General features: G+C 39.0%; 1 protein-coding gene across 1 annotated transcript in view; it reads left to right on the top strand.

Annotated features, from left to right (window-relative positions):
* TTC8 (tetratricopeptide repeat domain 8) overlaps positions 1-23,453 on the top strand; it is a 36,965-nt gene that overhangs the window by 3,672 nt on the left and 9,840 nt on the right. Inside the window, exons 2-8 of the mRNA XM_084884246.1 lie at positions 9,362-9,482; positions 9,838-9,901; positions 10,009-10,168; positions 10,369-10,458; positions 12,890-12,934; positions 17,218-17,303; positions 21,583-21,670. Of these exons, the coding sequence (XP_084740372.1) occupies positions 9,362-9,482; positions 9,838-9,901; positions 10,009-10,168; positions 10,369-10,458; positions 12,890-12,934; positions 17,218-17,303; positions 21,583-21,670 (654 nt within the window). The remainder of the gene's footprint in view (positions 1-9,361; positions 9,483-9,837; positions 9,902-10,008; positions 10,169-10,368; positions 10,459-12,889; positions 12,935-17,217; positions 17,304-21,582; positions 21,671-23,453) is intronic.

The raw sequence follows: 23,453 nt of genomic DNA, 5'->3' as shown, positions 1-23,453 counted from the left end.
AGTGGCTTAATCTGATTACTGTTCTTTGCGTTCCATATGTCAGATGGATGGCTTGAAACCCAGTTCTGATGTTTTAGCTCCATTATATTGAAACAGTTCATAAAACGGAGGTTTTTCACGCACTAAGTTTGTTTGTTTGTGTTTTGTTTTTGTTTGACAATCGGTTAGATTTCGGATAGATTTCCAACTTATTAAAATCAGTGATTCTGGAAGCCGTATATCAGAATAGGGGGGTCACTCACATTCTCCTTCCCTACCCTCAATCTCTGCCTGCAGTGAGAGATGTTACAGAGAGGAAGAAGTTACTATTGTAAATGGTTTGAAGGTGGAGAAAAGGCTAAGAGCCACTGGCTTAGATGAAAGATAGGGAATCAGGGCTCCCCAGTGACTTCTCTGTTAGTAGCTGGTTGAGACAATGATCTAGAGATCCAAGCCAAAAAGCATCTTTCTGTATGATTATCTAATTTATTTCCTCTTTGGGGCCGTGGAGACTTAGCCACACTTAGTCTGTTGGTTCTGTACCCTATGGAGCAGTTCATCTTATGATTTTATATTCCTGCTGAATTATACAGATTACATTCCCACGTGGCTACTTGGTTACTAAATCTCCTTAACCTTCTGAAATCCATCCATGTCTCTGTTCCCTTACATCCTCCTCCCCCTTCCTGTTATTGTTAAATTCTGAATAATAGCCCAGAAGAGTAGGTTCCTTAGCTGCAGTGATTACTGGTGACCATTAGGAAGTCACATTCAAAATTATCTGGAGACTTAACTCCCTGAAGCATTACCAGCAGCCCGAGAGAAAGCCTTAGTGCAGGGAGGAAGGGAGGAGACAGACTGACGTGAATTGAAGTTGATGCTAATGGGTATTTGCTGGTTGTGGGCGGTGCCACTCTGCTGTCCATGTCCTCTCGCTCACTTTGAAGGAGATCCAAAGAGAAGTTTTAATTTACGTTCCTTCGGAGTTCTGACAAGGGAAGTCATAGAGAGTTTGGTGCTTTTTCATTCATTAGGTAGATGCTTTTATAGAGAAATTCTGTGTGATTGATAACTCCTGTCCAAGGTGCTACCGCCTTACACTTCACTGACAATGACAGTACGTATGGAAGAATTCCGAAAGTTATTACATTTTCTTAAAAGTGCAAAGTTTTATGCTATAAAGTGGGCACTATTACTCCAATGTGAGCGGAGGACTGGGCAATGGAGGTTGCATGACATGCTCAAGGTCACGCAGCCAAGTGGCTCCCGAGGACCAAGCTCAGGTCTTCTGACTCTAGGGCTAGGCCTGGTGCTTTCTACTCCGCTGTGTGGATGTCCATGGAAATAATTTGCTAGACCAAGCAAACCTCACTTGTGGTTCCTTATAGGGGTGGGTTAATTAAAAATCACAAAACTATCATTGAGAGAGATCCAAAGATGTCTCAATGATTTTTAAAAAGTTTTGCCTTATCTCTAAATTACAACATCCTGAGTCTTTTCCTGTCATAGTCCTGCTGCTCCTGATGGACCTCCAGGCCAGCGCTAGCTGGCCTGGGTCTCCCCACGCCGCACAGCAGTCTGCTGGCCAGCCTGGCTGTGATCTCACATTCTCAGCAAACTACAAGCTGATGGCCCAGAATGTCTAGGCTCAGATACTGCCTGTCCACCTTGCCCTCAGCGTTTTCTCACCTGTAAAATGGGGATGATAATGAACCTACCTCAAAGGGTTGTTGTGAGGGTTGAGTTCATGAATACATGGTAAGTGATCAAAAATGTAAGCTGCTATTGTCCCTATAGAGCTGGAGATATTTGCATGTGGGATTCTGTCATCTGTGCTTTTCTGAAAGGATTGTTGGTAATATGGAAAGCATCTGTGCGGAGTGCGAATTGATGATAAAATGATGTTGAGTGTAGTTTATAAATCATAGGCACTCAGTAATTTCCAGAATAATTTCTCTCCCTCTTCTCAGACTTCCTTATCTCTCATGTGTTCTTTTCTCCCCTCCAACTGAGTCATCTATAATCGGCCCATAGCTTGACTATAGCATTTAGCATAGTGTACTGTAATTCATTGGATCACGTGCTTTCCCCCATGGAATGTTTTCAGCGCCTCGCAGAGTGCCAGGGATGCCGGGAGAAGGTGGTGGAATGAGTGTGTTCTCTGCCTCCCTCTCCTTTAGGCCCCGTCTCCATCTTCCATTCATACCACCTCACCTGCCCCAACATCTTCTCATCCTCCAGGCCTCTGATTTTCCTCTCTCACCTTCTCATTTCACATCATGTCCCGACACGCTTTTTAGCGGTATGGCAAATTGTAACTGTATTCCTGAGGGACCGTGGAATGAGACAGAGCCCGCACAGAGGCCTTCGTCTGAGAACAGAGTGCTCTGAGGCTGAGCTGCCGGTTGCAGTTTGGCCACTGGGGGATCTTCCTGCCCTTGGCAGAATAACAAGCATCTTCTTTAGTTGTTTTCTTGTCTGTTTCAAGCATTGTCTACAATCACCTCTGGTGAGCTTTCCCCCCCTTTTTATATGGAACTTATGTCTCTTGTACACTTTACCCTTCAATCCTGCCTTATTATTGCCAACTCTTTTTTTAAAAATATATTTTATTGATTTTACACAGAGAGGAATTGAGAGAAACATAGACCAGCTGCCTCTTGCACACCCCCCTCCCTCCCCCCCCCCCCAACTGGGGATGTACCCTCAACCAAGGTACGTGCCCTTGACTGGAATCGAACCCGGGACCTTTCAGTCCGCAGGCTGATGCTCTATCCACTGAGCCAAACCGGTTTCGGCGTGTTTTTTTTTTAATCTCCAGGATGCCCTGGCAAGAAAGAGCTATGGCTCTTTGTATAACCTTAAGCAAATCGCAAGACATCTCTCTGAATTTGTTTTGTTATCTGTAAAATGGATAGTAACACTTACCTGCCTCTCTCAGGTGGTTGTTAAGAAACTCAAATGAAATAATGGGTCTAGACATGTATACAAATAACCAGAAAAAAGAACAGAGAGGGTGACTTCTGTCATTGCATTTCCTGTGTATCAGTGTGTTTCTCTAAGTATGGACTGTGGGAAATCTGTACGTTTTCTAGATCTTTCTTACCCACAGTGGCATTGAAAACCTCCCGTTGCCATGCGTTCTCAGCTGCTGTTTTGTGCTTGGTTCAGCTGATTGATAAATACTCACTTTCCAGCCTCGCTTGGCCTTTGTCTCCGGAGTTCCTACCACGTGCCACGCATGGTGACCGAAAGGTTTACACCTGCCTGCGCACAAAGTAATTCTTAAATAAATATGTAGGGTATTCTTTTTTGGATTTTAGAGTTGTAGAAAGCAAGGCAGGCAAAGATCTCTCTGCCTCCCCTTGGCCCCTCCCCATCCCTTCCTATTTCTCTTTCTTAGTAGATTCCTCAATAAAACACACACAGGTATTCAACAGAGGCTTACTGATATAGACATGTAAGGGTAGATGTTTGTTATAAATCTGATTTTTTACCAATGAATTTCTACTTAATTTGGACAGAAAATATCCTGAGTTATTAATACCTGGCACTGATATATATATATATTACATAGTCTATTTATCAAAATTTCTCAGAGCACATGACAGTTAGAATTAATTTCTTGTCCTCAGCCACCAATCCCATTGTATTTATGTGAACTGGAGGGTTTAGAGTATGTAGATTTTCCTTCTCCTGCCTAAGTGATTAAAGTCTGATATTTTAACCACCATAGAAAGAAATGTTTCCTTGGTACAATTGTCAAATCATTTAAAATTTGGGGAGCTGTTGCGCCTCCTTTAAGTGAGCAGTTAAGCTATCTTCTCTGTGCTCTAAATGAGGTTAGAGTACTTAGAATTTTCTGATCATAGAGAATTTAGTGCTCTTCAAAGTATATTAGTTTTGCAGAACTGAGAGCACTTATGGGGAAAAATTAAAATTAATATTTTTTATTTTTATTGAGTGAGTTTGAATTCACCTACAAACACTTGGTTGGTCAGTAAGACTTTTTATTTTAGAAACTGTATTTCTTTCAAATGTATACTACCAGCAATAAAGAATTTAAATAAAAAAAACATGTTTGCTACCTTCTCAATGCTTTCCAGGAACCAGGTCCTGAATTGCCGGTATCTCAGGTAAAGGCTTAGCTGCAGCCTTTAGTTTAGAGAATACTTTAGTTATTAGTGCTTAGTTGTTGCTATAGATTAGAAAATGTGCTGCCTGTCTACCTGTCCTGTTATAAAATTAGCCGTATCTAGGCATTCTGTACCTTCTTATGTAACTATTACATTCCTAATGCTTTTGTGTCTGTGGATGGATAGCCTAATGGAACTCATAGAGTCTGTTCAGTAAGCCCTTCGCTTAAATAGAAATAACCAGTATTAACCAGAGGATAACAGTAAGGGAAGGAAGGGGAACCAGGATCTTAGAAAGGGAGCAAGAAGTTAGCAGAGCCACAGGTGTCTGCAGAGACTGTGATGGATAGGACATGTCTTGAGTAGAACAGCCCTACTCTGGTTCAGAAGGTCTTGGTTATGGACAGAGGTGCTTGTCACAGTGAAGAAGAAAGGAAGGGACCCTGGCCAGACAGCCACCTCTACCAAATCCACTTGGTTAGAGGTAGGAGGTGGTCAGAGGGTCGTGTTAACTGGGAAAGAAACAGCAAATGAGGGAGAGAGGGGGGTCTCGTTAGGGAAACATCTGGCGGGTGAAGCTTTTAGTCCAAGTGGGTTTCCAGGAAGTGTGAGAATTAGGGGAAGGGAGGAAAGAGCTGTAAATCAGAGAGTTTAAATATTGCCAGGTGTTTGCCCTCCCAAATGAGAGAGAATTTTAAGTGTTTTTCAGGTAAATAGGCAATTTGAACCTTATATAGGGCCCATATGGATAATCATGAAACCTTTTAGAAGAAAGCAGTATACAAAGTGCTCTTAGAGAGGCCTGTGAGTAGTAAAGAGACATCATAAATAGGTTAAAATGTAGTATCCTGTTCTTTAAAGTACGCCATTTGTCTCTGAAATGTTTATAACCATGATTTCCAAATTGATAGATGGTACAAAACTATTTTTTGCATACTATGCACAAGTCATTTAAGAAGGACTTACATTATAAATAGTGCAAGTAGTGTGCTTTTTTGTTTTCACTAATTTTGGAGGATTTTTGATTAAAATTAAAACATCAATAATTTGCATGGTTTTAAAACCATAAATGGCATTGGAAAGTTTCAAACTAGCACAGGAACTTCATGAAAGATCTGTACTTAGTATTACTTTCCTGATATGTTACTGTAGACCTAATTATCCAGTGGATAGTGAGCTAAAAGAATAAAAAGCAAACAAGGTGACTGGATTCTTTTGAGCTCACTATTTATACTTTTTTTTAATTTTTTTAAAATACTTTGCCTCTCTCTTCTTTGGCTCATTTTTACCACTTCAAAATAAATAAGGCTTTGCAATAATAATTCAATATTTTGTGCCTAAATTTTCACCTTCATAGCCTAGACAGTGTCAGATGTTACTGATTTTTATGTTGTCAAAATCGGGTTAGACAGACTATTCTTAATAACCTAGCAAAATTGTTTCATACATGTTTTTAACTACTGGCCTTGCATTCTGTATTAAGAGGAACTGAACAATTTAAATATGTTGCCCTCAGTATATTTTTTGCCTTTTGAAATGTTTATTTTTATAACTAAACTTGGATTAACCTCACAGAAGGGAGAACAAGTCAGTCTTTTCCTGATATTAGCCAACAGGTACTTGCCTCCGGAATAATGTCCTGCAGTCTAACTCAGTAGGTGAACGAGATGGGGTTATGTTTCACAGATAAAGAAAAGAAAATATTGATGTGATATGGTAATCACTCAGTTACATTGGGAGAATCTATGCTTTTCTTCTTTAAAAAACTTCCCTAAACATCTATTATTTTTTGTGGATCTCACAGTACTTACAATACATAGGTATTCAAATTATTTACATAAATTGCCTGACCTTGTCATTTTTCAACAAGTTAAACATATCTGATAAAGCTAATTTAAGGGGCAGTTTGGGATTCAAGGGGCAGTTTGGGATCACAGATTGTGCTTTATTATGCATTTTATTTTAATCACTGATTAGTTTTGAGCTTAAAAAATAATTTAAACAGGCAGAGGATTTGGGAGCTGTAAAACATACTTGGCTTTTTTCCAAAATAAATTTTAAAAAATTTGTTTAAAGCCAAAGCCCCATCTGCTGTTTATTACTGAAATCTCAAGAATTGTTCACGTTGCCAAGAGCAGTTCTTTGAACACAATCTGATGTTCAATCCAGCAGTGATATATGAGTTTCAAGGTCATTTTTTGTTAGGATAGAAGGAAAGTCAGGAAGATTAATCTCAAATAGTGGTGAAATTTAAAATTTAATAACGGTTTAAGTAGGTTTTATTATAGAGCTTTAGATATAAAAAATTCACATAATTATTTCTACTTAAAAATTAGATTTTGGAAATTGGAGCTCTTTTTGAAAAAGTGAATTTTTATGGAATAAAATTTTAAAAATGTTCTTATTTGGCTTCTGAAGTATTTATTAATTTGTGTAGGAAGGGAATAGTTGATTTACTTTCCTATGTTTTGCTTAGCCTAATATAAGAAAATTTGCACTTCTTTAATATTTGAGAGGTTAGTAGGAAGATAGATGTTGAGAACCATGATGGCGTAAACTATGAGATAAAGTCTGGACATGAAAATAATTTAAAAATATGTGCATGGGTAATTAAATCCCAATATATAAATGACACTATAATAATAAAAACTTGGCTTTTAAAAATTCCACTGAATGAGGACTCCACATTCTGGTTTTGAAGTTTCATCAGCTCATTCTTATCGGGATAAAAATTCATATACCTCACTGTGGGATACAGAGACCATCACCTATCTGCTACTGCCATTTTCTCCGACTTCTCCTGATTGCTGCCTCAGCTGGACCTGATTCTCCAACCAGACTCAGCTGTCTCAGAGCTGCCAAACTAGCCTGCTTTTGTCCTGTTGTTTGCTTTCCCTGGCAAAAGCTTTCTAGTCTTGGCCACTGGGCCAAACTCTTCTCTGCTTTTCCCTCTACCTCAAGGCAGCTGGGTGCCTTTCTCCCCAAGTAGCTCCAGAATTGTGTCATTACACTTTCCCGTAGCACTGCAGTTCTCATGTGCTGGAACTAGGGCTGTGGCCTACTTATCTCTTTTCCCAGGACCTGGCAAGCCGTAGGAGCTCCTGAGTTAAGTGCTGGAATGACCCAGGGAACCAGCAAAGCCTACCTCCTGCTTTACTGTTCCAACAGAAAATGTGCAGTCCTTCCTCCTGGCCACCAGAGGGTGCTGAGCAAAGAATGCCCTGGAAAATGGAAGCCATCACCTTAGGAGCCTAAATATACCATGAAGATAGTCTTCTTTATTCCCACTCAAAATGAAAGCATGGAGATTTTTAGATCTTTTATTTAAATTTAAAAAAATATATACATTCCAATTACTTTAGCCTACAAAGAAATCTTGACTTTTTTAATTCCTATAAAACTATTTTCCGTACCACTTGCACTGCTTTGCCTTGCCTTATATTCCAACAGGTGATATGTTCCAGGATATTAGGATCCAAGTTTTATTCTCATGCTTCCTTCTCAGAACCTAGCCCAGTGCTGTACTCAATAGATGCGGATTGACTAACTGCATGCCTCTTGGGTTCCTTGTGTGAGGACCCTTTGGACCTCTTAGTGCCCTCATGTGTTCCGCTCTCTGTCCCTTTGCCTTCACTCAGCAGCTATGGTGAGCTCTGAACCGTCCAAGTTTCCCTTGCTGCTACTTCCTCTAGACCAGTGTTTCCCAAACTTCTCTCATGATGAGAATCACCTGGTGGAGTTGTTAAAATACAGATTCCTGAATCCCAACTAAGAAGTGCTAAACTAGAATTTTTGGGAACATATAGGTAAAATTGTATACTTAACTAGTGCTCTAAGCTTAGAGTCTATAGACTATAAGTCAGCTCTGTGCTGTGACTGCAAGACTTGCCTTCTCTCCATATTGTCTATAGGACTGAGCTTTGTTGTTCTCTGCTCCTGATAAAGGAGTTTTAAGTGTTTAACAAGACATAGAATTGTGCACACCTTTATATCTAATTTTTTTTTAGTTAAAGCAAAGCTGATATTTTCTAGATTCCTTAGTTACTTTTTTCTTTCCCCTAGCTCCACTTGCTAGCAGGTTTTCTATTGGCTAGATCACAAAGCAACCAAGATTATGTTGATTAATTATTGGGAGAAGTTGATCTTAGTTAATTCAACATTTTTGGAATACTTATTGTGTAAAAAAAAAAAAACCCACCGAAGAAGTTATTGAAAATTAAAAAATGAAGAAAAAGGCTCATTTTCTAGGGAACGGAGGGCTAAACATATGCTCAAATAATTATAACGTTTGTCAAATACGGTAAGTACATAATAATGGAAGCTAGAAGAGAATGCTCTGTGAGACAGATGAGAGTGAAGTAGGTTTAGAGTTGAACTGTAAGGGAAGTCATCATGAAGGACTTGATCCTGAGGGAGGAGGACAGAAGGAGCACGGTGTTTGTAACTTTATCCATTTGTTCTCAAATTCTTATTCAGTAAAATTTCCTCTAAGCTCTTTTATCTATAAAGAGGCATGTTAGAAGGCTCACAAGCTAATTATTACATTTTTATTTATTAGGTAATTGATATATTAGTTGTTTCATGATAATGATCTTTTCTTCTTAGGTTCTTGACATAACCCTTTAAATTAGAATAATGCATTAAGAGGTAAACATGCTTAATAAAAAATCCTATAGGATAAAAGGCTAATATGCAAATTGACTGAACAACGGTGGTACAACGGTTGCTATGATGCACACCGACTACCAGGGGGCAGACGCTCAGTGCAGGAGCTGCTCCCTGATGATCTGTGAGCTTCCACAGGGAGAGTGCTGCTCAGACAGAAGCCGGGCTCATGGCTGGTGAGCACAGTGGCTGTGGTGGGAGCCTCTCCCACCTCTGTGACAGCGCTAAGGATCTCTTGGGGGATGTCCAACTGCTGGCTTAGGGCCACTTCCCCTAAGTCAGCAGGCACACTTCCCCCGAGGGGTCCTGGACTGTGAGAGGGAGCAGGCCAGGCTGAGGGACTTCCCCCCTCCACCAGTGTACGAATGTCATGTACCGGGCTTCTAGTCTATGATAATGAAAGCATCCTTCTGGACGTCCTTCCAGATGACCTTGTGGATGAAGCCGGGGCTGTGAGGGCCAAGCCCCTTGCACAGATTTTGTGCATTGGGCCTCCAGTTAGATGCTAATGAAGGATTCTACAGGCTTTGCAGAACTTCTAATGCTGTTTAATATGTGCTTATTTTATCCATGCTTTGTAGGCAGCTTGGATTTTGAAAGCACGAGCACTCACTGAAATGGTATATGTCGATGAAATCGATGTAGATCAGGAAGGAATTGCGGAAATGATACTGGACGAAAATGCTATTGCTCAAGTTCCACGTAAGTGTAGGTTTTTCAGTTAAGTAAATTAAATGCCATTAGGAGGAAGAAATCTTGTGTTTACAAATACGTAGTCAGGTATTGCATGTTTAAAAAATTCTCACGGCACACCGGTTGAAAATCACCGCTGTAAGCCTTTGCAGAATGGGTTAGTACTACTTACCTGACAGACTTAGTGTGAAGATGAAATATGATAACGTAAGTAACCTGATAGACACTCAATAAATATTAGTCTCAAACACATTTCCCTAAAATATATTTCCTGTTATTAATGTCTTTTGCACCAGCACGTTTCTGACAGTCTTTCCAGTTTTATAAGTAATACCTAAGTCCAATTCACTGTCTCCTCTCATAGGCCCTGGCACATCCTTGAAACTCCCTGGAACTAATCAGACCGGAGGGCCTAGTCCAGCCATCAGGTATGCGCTTCTGTGTCATACCTTCTGCCACTAAATATTGTCCCTACGGTTAGAGACCCTTCCTTTATCGATCTTCTTTGTGTTTGAACCATTTACAATCGTCACAGGCCGATCACTCAAGCTGGAAGGCCTATCACAGGTTTCCTCAGACCCAGCACCCAGGGTGGCAGGCCAGGCACCATGGAGCAGGCCATCAGGACGCCCCGGACCGCCTACACGGCCCGCCCCATCACCAGCTCGTCCGGAAGGTGCGTCAGGCTGGGCACGGTGAGTTGTCAGAGCCTGGCACTGCCAAAGTGACCTTACGTTACGTCACTTTCCCCTGCTGTGATAGTGGAGAATTATATGGAAGGTTTCTAAAGGTGATTCTTTTTTACTGTGTCGCCTTTATAATCTTTATCCATACATTTTAATTTGTGTTTCAAGAGAACGTTTTCTAGTTCTTGTTTTTATCATTTTCTCCATAGGCTTCCATGCTGACGAGTCCGGATGGACCTTTTATAAATTTATCTAGGCTGAATTTAACAAAGTATGCCCAGAAACCTAAATTGGCAAAGGTAGGTACTTAAAATTATGTTAGGAAGTTATATTAGAAGTATTATTGTAATAACGTTGTAGGAAATGGATACAAATCTGTGCAGGAAAGGCCATGTTTTTATTAAAATGGATATGTTTAATTGCTATATTTGTAAAATTCCTCTTGGTCTGGAGTTAAGTAAAGTCAGTCAGAAAGATAGCATATACAGTGTACCATTATTCTAGGAAATTCTTTTCTTCCTTATAAAGAACAGTAATTTAGAGCAAGGCAAGCAGATACACAGCAGCATCTTCAGGGAGTGAAGCTAAGGAGGTCATCTCTATGTGTGCGTATTTTTTTTTTTTTTTTTTTTCCTTTTTCAGCTTGGCCGATTCTCAGAAAAACAATTTTTTATCCTTGAGGATTTCAGGACTGTCAAAGAGAAGATAAAAAACATGTACTCCTTCTAATTAGTATTTAATCAGGCATCTCAATAAGGATTACTCAAACCAGACAGTGGCAAGCCAAGTACATTAGTCATTCTAACTACTCAAAGATTAAATGCTCCTTTAAATTAAAGTCGGAGCGAAGGAGGGAGGGATGGAGAGAAACAGAGAGAGAGAGGGAGAGGGCGAGGGAGAGAGTCCATGACCTTTCCAGTATAAAAATACTTGGAGGTAGCGTGGAATAATTCAGAGCCAGGAGCCCTTTTCTTCTGGAAACTGGTTTAAGCCTAGCTCAGGTTTTTAACTGTAATCTCTGTGAATTCTGTACGTGAGTCCTGAGCTCATTCCTAATCTCAGTTCCAGTGGCATTGAACATATTTGCTAAATATCAAACACTCCAGAAAACCGAAATGGATACGAGCTATACAGACTTGGAGTTTAAATCAGGAAGAGAAATGCTAGAAGGTAGAAAGGGACTCAGATGAGAGTAGTGCTGATGATACTTTTCCTAAATTCTTATTTGACAGCAGCCCCATCAGCTTCATTCAGCAGAATCATGAAGCTTTTCTCAGTTCTCTCATTTCTCTGTGAGAGTGGAGTGCTAAAAGCAGTCTGTATGGAATACCCGGTTCCCTGAAATTCCTTTTCAGCCATTTACTGGAGGTGCTGTGTCCTAACTAGGAAGTTCATCAGTGAAGGCATTTTCCACAGTTAACTTCTGATGCCTCCAGGACAGACCTGTCTGTGTTACTCGATTTAGACTGAACTAGATTTTGTACTTTTTTAGTGGGTTGCAGAAGTGATGCCAGGTTTTTCTGTCTTTGGTCCCCAACTTGCTTGGCTCCTCAGAACCCACTTCTAATATTTGGCATATTGCTTGGGGTGCCTGTGTGACTCGCCTCCCTGGCACTGTCTCATCTTTTTCATGGCAGGGGTAACACCAAACTGCATTCTGAACTTCTTTTCTTTTTCTTCCTTTTTCTGTATAACAGAACAAATGGAAGGTTACGTATAGTTTTTTAAAGAAAGACCTTGGCCTGATTTTTTGTTGTTGTTTCCAAGTCCTCTCTGTTAAGAACCTTGATATCTTCCAGGGGTACCAGCCTCTGTGCAAGTGCAAATAATGTTATTGTGGACAGACGCAGTCCTACCAACAGATAATCCAGCAAATGCTTATTTATCCGCATGAGTTGGCTGAAGGATTAAAATAATGGCTCTCAGCCCTGGTTGTCCATTAGAGCAGTGTTTTTCAACCTTTTTTGGGCAAAGGCACACTTGTTTCATGAAAAAAATCACGAGGCACACCACCATTAGAAAATGTTAAAAAATTTAACTCGGTGCCTATATTGACTATATATAAAGTAATTCTCTTGAATAGGAATCAAATAAACACAAAGAAAGTATTTTATAATTACTTTATTATGAAATATTAAGTAAACAAAATAGTGAAAAATTATAAAATTCTTGTCTTGTCTTCACCTACGGCACATTAGGCAACTGCCGCGGAACAGCGGTTGAAAAACGCTGCATTAGAGTCATCTGAATAATAAGCAACTCCTCCTTCCCCACTTTACCCTTAAGCTGTACTCTGTTTTAGAAGAAAGTCCAGATTTTCCTCTGTCTAAAGTATTGTTTTTAATATCATAATCACTGTATAATATACATAAAATGTGTTAAAAATGGGATGAATCTGTCATTTTTGGCAGTTCTAGTGTCCCCCCCCCCCCCATTTCTATCTCTTTCTAATAAAATAGTATGTACAATGTGAAAAAATATTCAGTCATTTGAGCTTTCCAGTTTGGACTCTGTAAAGACAGGAATTAGTTGTAAATAGCCATATTTTGAAATGGGTAATTGTGACAAATGATGGATTGACACATTATTTATAAATCCCAGGCACTTTCGAGTACATTCTTATTCTGGTTCAATCCAGCTGTTGTCACAACTGTCTGAGTTTTGATATAATAATAGAGTGCTTTTGTTAAAATAAAATCTAATGTATTTTTGGCATTTTTTTCTTTGTAGGCTTTGTTTGAGTATATCTTTCATCATGAAAATGATGTTAAGACTGTAAGTTTTGAATTCATGCTTTTTATTTTTGAGTTTTCTGACTTTAGGGATTTAAATTCTGAAATGTTCTGTTTCCTACCTTATAAACAGATAGAATTATTAAAGATTGGAGAATTACTAATATTTTCAAACCCTCTGGTTGGACTTTTCCTCTGCTAACCTCCAATACATATACATTACTCTATAGAACTTAAGCAATTTGTTTTGTTTTTATTTAGTAAAACCGCAAATAATTGGTTCCTCTGTTTTCCCTTTTATTCAGTATTTTACTTATGGATTTGTTACTTGATTGGGCTATTCCTTGAACCAGTAATTATTGAGTGCCTATGCATTGGTACTATTATGTGTGCTAGGAATACTGAGAAAGACAGAATCCCTGTATCTCTTTTTCACTGGTATGGGCTCACCACATCATAATTCTGTTCTGGATTAGATTGTTCCATTAAAATATCATTTTACTTTATTTTTATTAAAAAATATATTTTTATTGATTTCAGAGAGCAAGGGAAAGGGAGAGATAGAAACATCAATGATGAGAGAGAATCATTGATCTGTTGCCTCCTGCACACCCCCATCTGGGGATCGAGCCTGCAACCCGGGTATGTGTCCTTGATTGGAATTGATCCGGGGACCCTTCAGTCTGCAGGCTGACGCTCTACCCTCTGAGCTGAACAAGCTAGGGCTAAAATTATTTTTCCCCACAAATGTTATTTTCTGAATGGAAGAAGAATTTAGATAACGAACCAGAAGCATTCTTTTTTTTTTTTTTTTTTTTTTTTTTTTTTTTTAATGAATGTTTTGCAACTTGGCTGGGGAAAAAAGGGAATTCTGTTTTCAACATGCTGAAGAAATCAGAGGTGCTTTTATACTGGTTACTTGGGTGGCCTCCAAATTTCTTTGTAAATAAATTATTTTACACAAATTTAAAGAATATTAAATAAGTACTGTAAAATGGTATTTAAATGTCAAGAAAAATCAAGTTGCTCTTCTATGGGAAACTATATTTCTATCTTTGAATTCTTTTTTTTTTAATCTCGTGTTTTTAAAAAAATATATTTTATTGATTTTTCTTACAGAGAGGAAGGGAGAGAGATAGAGAGCTAGAAACGTCGATGAGAGAGAAACATCGACCAGCTGTCTCTTGCACACCCCCTACCGGGGATGTGCCCGCAACCAATGTACATGCCCTTGACGGGAATCGAACCTGGGACCTTTCAGTTCGCAGACCAACGCTCTACCGCTGAGCTAAACCGGTTTTGGCACTATCTTTGAATTCTTAATACTTTTTCCGTTTGTGGGGAAAGCCAATAGTAACAAATCTAAAATGGCATGTGGGTTGGTGATTCTGCATTTGTCTATAGACAGATATGGAGAATACTGTGGATAACTTTAGAGAATATTATGAAGTGATGTTTCAGTGTTAAGGAAAAGAAAAGTTGTCCTATGGAAACTGTTTTTTTCTGCCTTGGGGTTTTTAACATCTCCCCTTCCTCCTCTCCCTTTTTGGGGCAATTTGACAGCACTGACAAAATAAAGCTGGTGACCGAGGAGTCTCTATTTCAAATGCTCTTTAATTTCATCATCCTGAAGTTGTCACACCTATAACAATAGTGAAAAGACAACTCTTTTTTTTTTTTTTTTTTAACATTAGAGTTGGAGCCCTATTAGGAAAGCAGTTGGGGTGCTCACTTGGACATTTTCACAAACGTTATGATGTGTAGATCTCTGAAGACTCTGCTTATGGACTTCTATGCATTTACGGTTTTTATTTATGATCTTCTGAGCCTTTAATATTGAGATTCTGTGTTGGTTAAATTATTTAAAGGCCCTTAAATATATATAGTCATTTATTTTTAAAAATTGGAACTTTAGAATGAAGATTGCCAGAGGGGAGGAGGTTTGAGGGACTGGGTGAAAAAGTTGAAGGATTTGAGTAGTACAAATTGGTATTATAAAATAGTCATGGGGATGCAAAGTACAGCATAGGGAATAGTCAATGATATTGCAATAGTTATATATGGTGCCAGGTGGGTACTGGAAACATTGAAGGAGCACTGTGTAAAGTACATATGACTGTCTAACCACTATGCTATACCTGAAACTAAGGCAAAATAATATAGAATGTAAATTGTAATTTAAAAAAATAAAAAATTGGGACTTTAGCCGAAACTGGTTTAGCTCAGTGGATAGAGCGTCGGCCTGTGGACTGAAAGGTCCCAGGTTCGATTCTGGTCAAGGGCATGTACCTTGGTTGCGGGCACATCCCTGGTAGAGGGTGTGCAGGAGGCAGCTGGTCGATGTTTCTCTCTCATCGATGTTTCTAGCTCTCTATCCCTCTCCCTTCTTCTCTGTGAAAAATCAATAAAATATATTTTTTTAAAAATTGGGACTTTAAAGAAATAATATAGATTTTGTTACCACTTAAAATTTTTAAATTTTAATATGAATCTTATTACTATAATAAGTTTGTTTGGTGCTTAAGTTATTTTCAACATAAATTAGAAATAAAGAATTGAATTAATTAAATCAATAGATAATTCTTCAGTGTCTCTTACTTAGCACGGCAGCATATCAGAGCCAGAGAGCTGTGTAAGAAGGGGTGCCTGTCTTCAGAGAACTTGGGGCCCTTTTGAAATTGTCGCCAATGGTTTTGTCTAGTACAGCCTCATACTTCATATGAAGAATGATCATTTAAATGTATATTTTTATTATTCTATATCAATAATTCATATTAATTTTCTTAATTGGGTTAGCACAAACATGGGGATCCTACGTAGGAGGATGTGTTTCAGGGCCGTATGTGAGAGCAAAATCAGTAGCCTGGAATAAGCACCGAGTCTAGTCTTGGAAAATTAAAAAATATAAAAAAGTAATATATGCAGATATTTATACCCCTGAATTTAGCTGATTGAAAATATGTTTTTCTACTATTTCCAGGGATAATGCTAATTGAAGGTACACTTTTTCCATCATTTTTTGCTTCCATTTTTATTTCTGACTTGGGGGAAAAAAGAAAAATAAGCATATGAAAGTTATATGTGTCTTGTTTTTTAATATCTATAGCTTTCAAGTAGAGGTGTTGATTTTTCAAGTCTATTATAACCCCAGCATAGGGACACCACTTTTAAAAAAAGTAATTTGCATATTTATTTAAAAGTTTTTCCTGGAGCAAGAGAAGAGGGGAAACAAAAAAATGTTATTAGTTTTACAGTAGGAGAGCATTTATTTCTGGCATTTATTTTAGAAAAAGGTTAATATTAAGAAATGGACAATAATATGGGATATATTCTGAGATAATAGAACTGAAAATTGAAGTTCCTTTAACTGAAGTGTTGGCCATCCTTATACTAACACTGTTTAAAGAATAAGTTTTTCAACCTTGAGAGAAAGAACAATAAGTATTACTTTTAAAATATCAGAATTCTCTTTTAACTAATAACCTGAGTTTTTATTCACTAAATATTTGCATGAGCTTCAAATTTTCTATGAGCTGCAAATCTGTGAAAAGATTGATTTGCTTTTCTCTTATCCAAAAGGTTTCCACTTCCTCTATATAAAATTCTCATTCCTGTTTAGTCATTTTTTTTTTTTTTCCAGATCTTAAACACTAGAAAGAACAAAATAAAAGACACAAGAGAGATAGGAGAAACACATGTTAAATATGAAAGCAACCAAGGGGATTTTTTTTTAGTCTGTAGCAAAGGAAAGTCTGACCTTTAGAGTTATTGGAATGTGAAGTGATATCAGAATATGGAATGAAGATTTTTGAAGATGATCATTACCCAAGTACCCCAGCTTCTTCATGATCCTGTTTTCCAAACCCTTTTCTACCTGCATCCTTGATTTTTTTCTGTTTCTCTGTGTCTCTATTAAGTGGAGCCTGCGGTTGGACCAGGTTAACACCCTGCAGGCTTGACTGACGCTGAATTAGGAGGCGTTTTGGATCATTAGACAGTCGATAAATGGTGGGGAGAGGGTGAAAATGTATGGATTTTTAAAATACCACTTTTGTGCCTTGTATATTAAAATTGTATTTAAATATGTTGTACATCTGCTTCCCTTTAAGCAGTGTTTACTTGTCATCTGCTGTCAGCCCTCTGGTCTGGAACTGATTATTTGGGGAAAATTCCTGGGGCCATCTGGAAACATGAGCAACTTGAGTTGCTGTCTGATTTCTAATGCATGCTTTGATTGATGCAAATTATATGGTTGATTTCATTATTTATTGTTTCTGTTTATTGTTAGAAGAGAAAATCCTAACCTAAAACGACTTGTTTCCCAAGGCCTTGGATCTGGCTGCCCTTTCCACAGAGCACTCTCAGTACAAGGACTGGTGGTGGAAAGTGCAGATTGGAAAGTGTTACTACAGGTAAAATCTGGATTGTTTGGGAAGGGCTTAGGAGTGGCAACATATTTTAGAGTCTCAAACCTGATCATTTTGGGGGTTGGGAGTGAGAGAAAGATTTTTCTCATGAAGAAATATCTTTGGCTTAGTTGAGAAAGCATTTACTGAGCAATCACAGGGTGGCACAAAGAACTGACACCTTTGGAATATAATAATTTTAGCCCAGCAGGGATGACTCAGTGTTTGAGCATCGACCTATGAACTAAGAGATCAACCATTCTATCCTCGATCAGATCACATGCCCGGGTTGCGGCTCAATCCCCAGTGTAAGGTTTGTAGGAGGCAGCTGATCGATGATTCTCGCATTGATGTTTCTATCTCTCCCTCTCACTTCCTCTCTGAAATAAACATCCTATATAATAAAAGGCTAATATGCAAATCCACCAAACAGAGGAATAACTGGTTGGTATGATGCGCACTGACCACCAGGAGGCAGATGTTCAATGCAAGAGCTGCCCCTTGGTGGTCAGTGCACTCCCACAGGAGGAGTGCTGCTCAGCCAGAAGCCCTGAGTCAGGCTCACTGCTGGCGAGTGCAGCAGCGGTGGTGGGAGCCTCTCCCGCCTCTGCAGCAGCACTAAGGATGTCCAATTGATGGCTCCCTGTGGTGGGGATTGAGCCTAAGCCATCAATTGGACATTCCCTGAACAGGGAGCGGGCCTAAGACATCAGTCGGACATCCCCTGAGGGCTCCTGGACTGTGAGAGGGCGTAGGCTGGACTGAGAGACCTGCCCCCCTACCCTGAGTGCATAAATTTCATGCACCAGGCACACTAGAGGCCTGGTGCATGAAACAAAATGAAACAAGGTAAACTGATTACTGTGACCATTCCTCAGTTCTTTAGTTTTCAGGCAGATACTGTGAGGAAAAGGAATTATATAAATAGAACCAAAGGGGTGCCTTTTCTTTTAAGACTACTATCTGTTTAGATATTTCACATTGTACTCTAAAGTATTTTTTCCTGTTGTTGGGTTGAGGAATCTTTTCTGTTAAAAGGTAATTTTAGATCATTGTAACATTAAACTCATGAATATAGTTTCTGAAGACAAGCTTGAAATCTTGAGTGTCTGAGCAAGACTTTCAGAAATCTTTAATAATTAAAGATAAGCACAACTCAGATTCCTTCTGCCATCCATTTAGGATGGCATTTAAATGAGTGTACTTTTTCATATTACCGTTCTCTGTTTCTTAATAGGTTCTCATCTTTATTATGGATATAACATTCACTCATTCATTTCCTCTCCCATTAGGGAGCTTCTTCCTTTAAATGATAGTTTCTTACAGGCCAGTGCGGAGAGAGGACAGTAGACTACCGTAAGCCCGGTTCCCACTGTGATGGAAGCAGGTGCAGGGGCAGAGGGAACTAGAGAAAGCTAATTTCCACTAGGGAGGCCAAGGATGGACTCCCAGCGATGTAGCCCCAAACCGACTTCCGTCTTTCTGCTCCTGACCAGTTAGTTCTTTTGGTCCTTCTTCTGCAGTAGCTTTCACAGTTGCTCCCTTACTACACAGTCCCAGCCATGCCCTCATTCTGGCATTTAGTGTCATTTGTTTGAATTATTACATGAACTTCTTGCCTGAATTGTCTACTACTATTTTTTTTGTTTTTGGCCTCAAGTAGTCTTTCCTACTGTCGATGTACTGTTGTGAAGCACAGCTCTTGTTGGCTGCTTTGGCTAACGTGCATTACCTTTAGAATGAAGTCTGGGTTTTAGGGGTGGTACCCCAGGTCTTGTCTCAGGCTGCATGTTTGCCCGCATCTCTCACTTCTCCCATTCCTCACTGTGTCTACCTTTTCAGCTAAGCCAGGACAACTTGGCATCCCCCCACCATGCTCTGCACTCGCCCGTCTGTGCGTTTATTCTGACAGTTTGCTTCTGTCTGAAATGTCCCCTCACCCTCACCTCATCCTGTCGGGCAAAATCTTGTTCTGTTGCTTCCTGCCTGAAACTACCTTGGTTCACTCCTCCTCTGAGCTCTCCAGGCACCTTTTGTTCTCATTGCCACGAAACCAAGTTTACCTGTGAGCATGTTTTATTTCAGCCTTTATTGGTGCCTTTGGGACATGGTTGTTATCTTCATTTTTGCGTCTTCTTGCCATCAGGAACTGAGCATGTAGTTGGTGCTTGACGATTATTGAATTAAATGGCAGAGAAAATGTTGGCAGTTGGTGGGGATCTCCTATCTCTGGACTCTGACTCTGATATTGGCCTGTGTTCATGAATATGACCGATGTTTTCATTATACTTGCTGTGTACATGGCCCACCCATTTCCTTTGCACATGAACCCAGGAGGTACATTCCTTCTGCTAGTACTAGGAGAAATGAGCTCTAAGGGTGCAGTAATAAAAGACTTCCTTTTCTTTGGTTTCTGGGTATTTCAGTATCTCTGATTGCTTTGGTTTTTAATTGGTTTATCTTTCCATCTCCTTGTGTGTGTGTGTGTGTGTGTTTTTAAAAAGGTAATTCTGTTTTCATATTTTTATTTATATGTGTCTTTTTGCTGTAATCCCTTTTCAATCATTTTTGGAAAGAGACAATTTACTAAATAAAAATATACAGACTCACCCAGTTTGCTCAGTGGATAGAGTGTTGGCCTGTGGACTGAAAGGTCCCAGGTTCAATTCTGGTCAAGGGTATGTACCTTGGTTGCGGGCACATCAATAGGAGGTGTGCAGGAGGGTGCTGATCGATGTTTCTCTCTCATTGATGTTTCTTTCTTTCTTTCTTTTTTTTTTTAAATATATTTCATTGATTTTGTACAGAGAGGAAGGGAGAGAGATAGAGAGCTAGAAACATCGATGAGAGAGAGTCATCAATCAGCTGCCTCTTGCACACCCCCTACTGGGGATATGCCCGCAACCAAGGTACATGCCCTTGACCGGAATCGAACCCGGGACCCTTCAGTCCCCAAGCCAACACTCTATCCATTGAGCCAAATCGGTTTCGGCTCTTTGATCTTTCTAACTCTCTATCCCTCTCCCTTCCTTTCTGTAAAAAAATCAATAAAATATAAAATAAATAAAAATAAATTAAAAATAAAAATACACAGACTCTCATGAATAATGAGGTGTTCATGGAAGTCAGTGATGAACTTCAGCCACGTGTTTCAGACTTGCACATTTAGTTCAAGTTATGCACATAAATATGCTGTTTTCCAGAACTTTTAGTGTCTTTGGTAAAATTTTATAACTACTCGTTATAAAAGTTGTGAAATCTTTGAGAAGGTGGGGGCTTCTGTTATATCATATATCCTCTAACTTTAGGCCAGTTTTTTGGGGGTTCACTTTTCACACCTTTAATCCCGTGTCTTCCAATAGCTATTGGGGAAGAGCCAATGCTTGAGGCTTAGGTTAGGAAAGAGATCAGAGCTATTTTTTCTAGCCTTTAAGTGAAAGTAGCACAGTGGAACATACTGTGTGTTGTTCTGACTTTATCTTACAAAATAAAATTATATTAAATAATATTAAAGTGCCTAAGGAGCTCTTAGAAGTCGGGGGGGGGGGAGGGGCGGTAGAGGGGAGGAGTAGTTATAAGAAAGCCCAACAAACCTATTAAAGACAGGCTGAGTATGCTGTAATGATTGAGTTAGTGGTAACAAAATGTTTGCTGGGCAGAAGAGGTGGGTCTGATACCAGGACAATTACAGTTAGGCAAGGAACAAATCTCCCAGTGGTAGGCTAGGACAGTCAACATCGGACACCAAAAAGAGGAAAAGAAAATGTTTCTAGAATAACAAAATGGTATAGCTATCAACTCAAGTGGCAATTACTCCTTACATCAAAATTGTTTCAAAAATGGTTTTAAAATTGGGATTTTTGCCTCAGAGGAAATGCTGTTTTCTAAGAAAGGGCATCCTTTAGTTCTTCCAGTAAAACAGAGACTCTAAGCATTTATCCAGGTCACTTGCCATATGTCCCGCTGATCATAAGCTCTCTGGGCCTTGAACCCGTCTGACCGGGCTCACCAGCAGCTATTGGTCCTGCTGTGCCTAAACTGCAGCAGACTCTACACAGCATTTGAGGATTAGATAGACAGTAAATAAGGGAACTAGACTGTGTTTTACTAAACTATATAAACTACATGTTAATGTTAATATAAGTGTGTGTGTGGACATTACCTTCTTTTTACGTGCTTACTCTTATAGATGTAATTTGTCTCTATCCATATCCCTAGGGTATGAATGCGTATTAGAGTATTTATTTTTAAGGTGCATGCCTAATTTTTTAATGGCTTTTCTTAGGTTAGGAATGTATCGTGAAGCAGAAAAGCAGTTTAAATCGGCTCTGAAGCAGCAAGAAATGGTAGATACATTTCTCTACTTGGCAAAAGTAAGTGTTCCTCATCTGAGTGGAATCTGCCTCCTCAGAACTGTGTACATTCTGCCGGCACCTGGGGAGAGTTGCTAGTTTCTTCAGGAATATTTTGGCAAGCTAGTGTCTTCAGACTTAACTTATTTTTCTTTTTAGCAAGGGAAAATGTGAGACCACATAGAGAAGAACCATTTCAGGAGAAATTGATGGAAAATAAGAAAACCCTTTTGAAAGATTGCCCATTAGAGCAGAAGAAAATATCACGAGCTTACCACCCCTATGGGTGCAGGCTCCATAGAGGCCCTCACCTCCCCTCCTTTTTTTTTTTTTTTTTTTTTAACAACACACCGTGTCCCACCCAAGCAGACTGTGCAGAGCAGGGGTGGTTCTAATATAGGTCCTTTACTTCTTGGCTCTGCCGTGATAACAAAAACAATATTTCCCACGTGTGGGCCACCTACTCAGTGTAAGGAATTGTATCTGGTCTGTTCCATAGGCATTCAATTTAACCCTTAGAGCAACTCCACAAGGCAGGTTTCAGTATTTCCTTTCTGCTCTGCAGGAAAAGGAGGTCTGGGAGGGTCAGTGAGATTTCGGGGTCACCTGGCTGTTAGAGCCAGCATGCAGGCCCAGAGCTTTCTGATTCCGAAGCCTACCCCCTGCCTCCTCGTGCCACCCACAGCCACGGCGGAAGTGAGGGCACACCTAGAATCTCAGGATTGGGGTAAAGTTACTTCTTGACCCTCACCAAGGCTACTTTGAAGGAAACATTTGATGAATTGGTGGTTATGATGTCACCGTGCCCAATCCTCTTAAGAATTTTTTCAATTGAAAAGTGTGGTGAAGGGGGTTGAAAAGAAGATGAGATATACACGATAGTGCTACCACTCGTAAACAGGCATTAGACGTTAGCATTCTGAAAAAGCAAATGAAAGCTGTGTTATGAACTTAGTGTGCTCATCTTAGTGCGTGTACAGTGGTTCCAAACACGTTTGAACTGTCTGGAACCTAAACCTACTGCATCTTATATAGTAAACTTCAACTCTTAAAGTAAGTTTCTAAGACTCACAGTAGACAAACTTTTCTGACAGCTTGAAATTAAAATTCAGGTAATACTATCTTGTTGATAACCACTCACCATGTGGTTAAGAAATGTACTTTTAATTTTAACTATTGTTAACTATGTGGTTTGACTTATTTTTCCATAAATTAATTTGTTTAAATCCATTGTCTACATGACTGTATAGAGGTAAAATTTAATTATTTTTTAAATATATGAAGGAATGATTGTTAGCTGATAGGGATCAGCAGATTTTAGGAACAGAATTATTACAATTCTAGATGGTTAATTTAAAAATGATTATTCAATATTTTATATTATTTTGCATATTAAATTATATAATTCATTATATTTTAAAAAGAAGTTTAAAAAATATATAAGGTAAAAGTTGAAAAAATTTCACCCATACTTCCTCTCTAGTCTTATATTTTGGTAATAAACACTGTGAACAGTTTTCTGTGTATCTACTTGGGCCTCTTCAAAGCACAAACTATCTTTGGAGGAAGAAATGGAGGACCCATGGTCATGAAGAAAAAAAGCCCGAATCTTATGTTTCTATACACAAAATAATTCTCTAATTTAGAGATTTCTTTTAAATATGTGGGTTATTCATGCTAATATCCTGATTGCTAATTAAGTGAAAGCCATCAAGTGCCAATTCTTTCAACATTTTGACCACACTCTTCACAAATCTGTTTCCCCTCTATTTTTTTTTTTAAATTATTGATTAAGGTATTACAT

Source organism: Pipistrellus hanaki (genome assembly GCF_964339955.1).
Source record: "Pipistrellus hanaki genome assembly, chromosome: 1".
Classification (NCBI taxonomy): Eukaryota; Metazoa; Chordata; class Mammalia; order Chiroptera; family Vespertilionidae; genus Pipistrellus; species Pipistrellus hanaki.
This window is presented reverse-complemented; position numbering and strand designations above follow the sequence as displayed.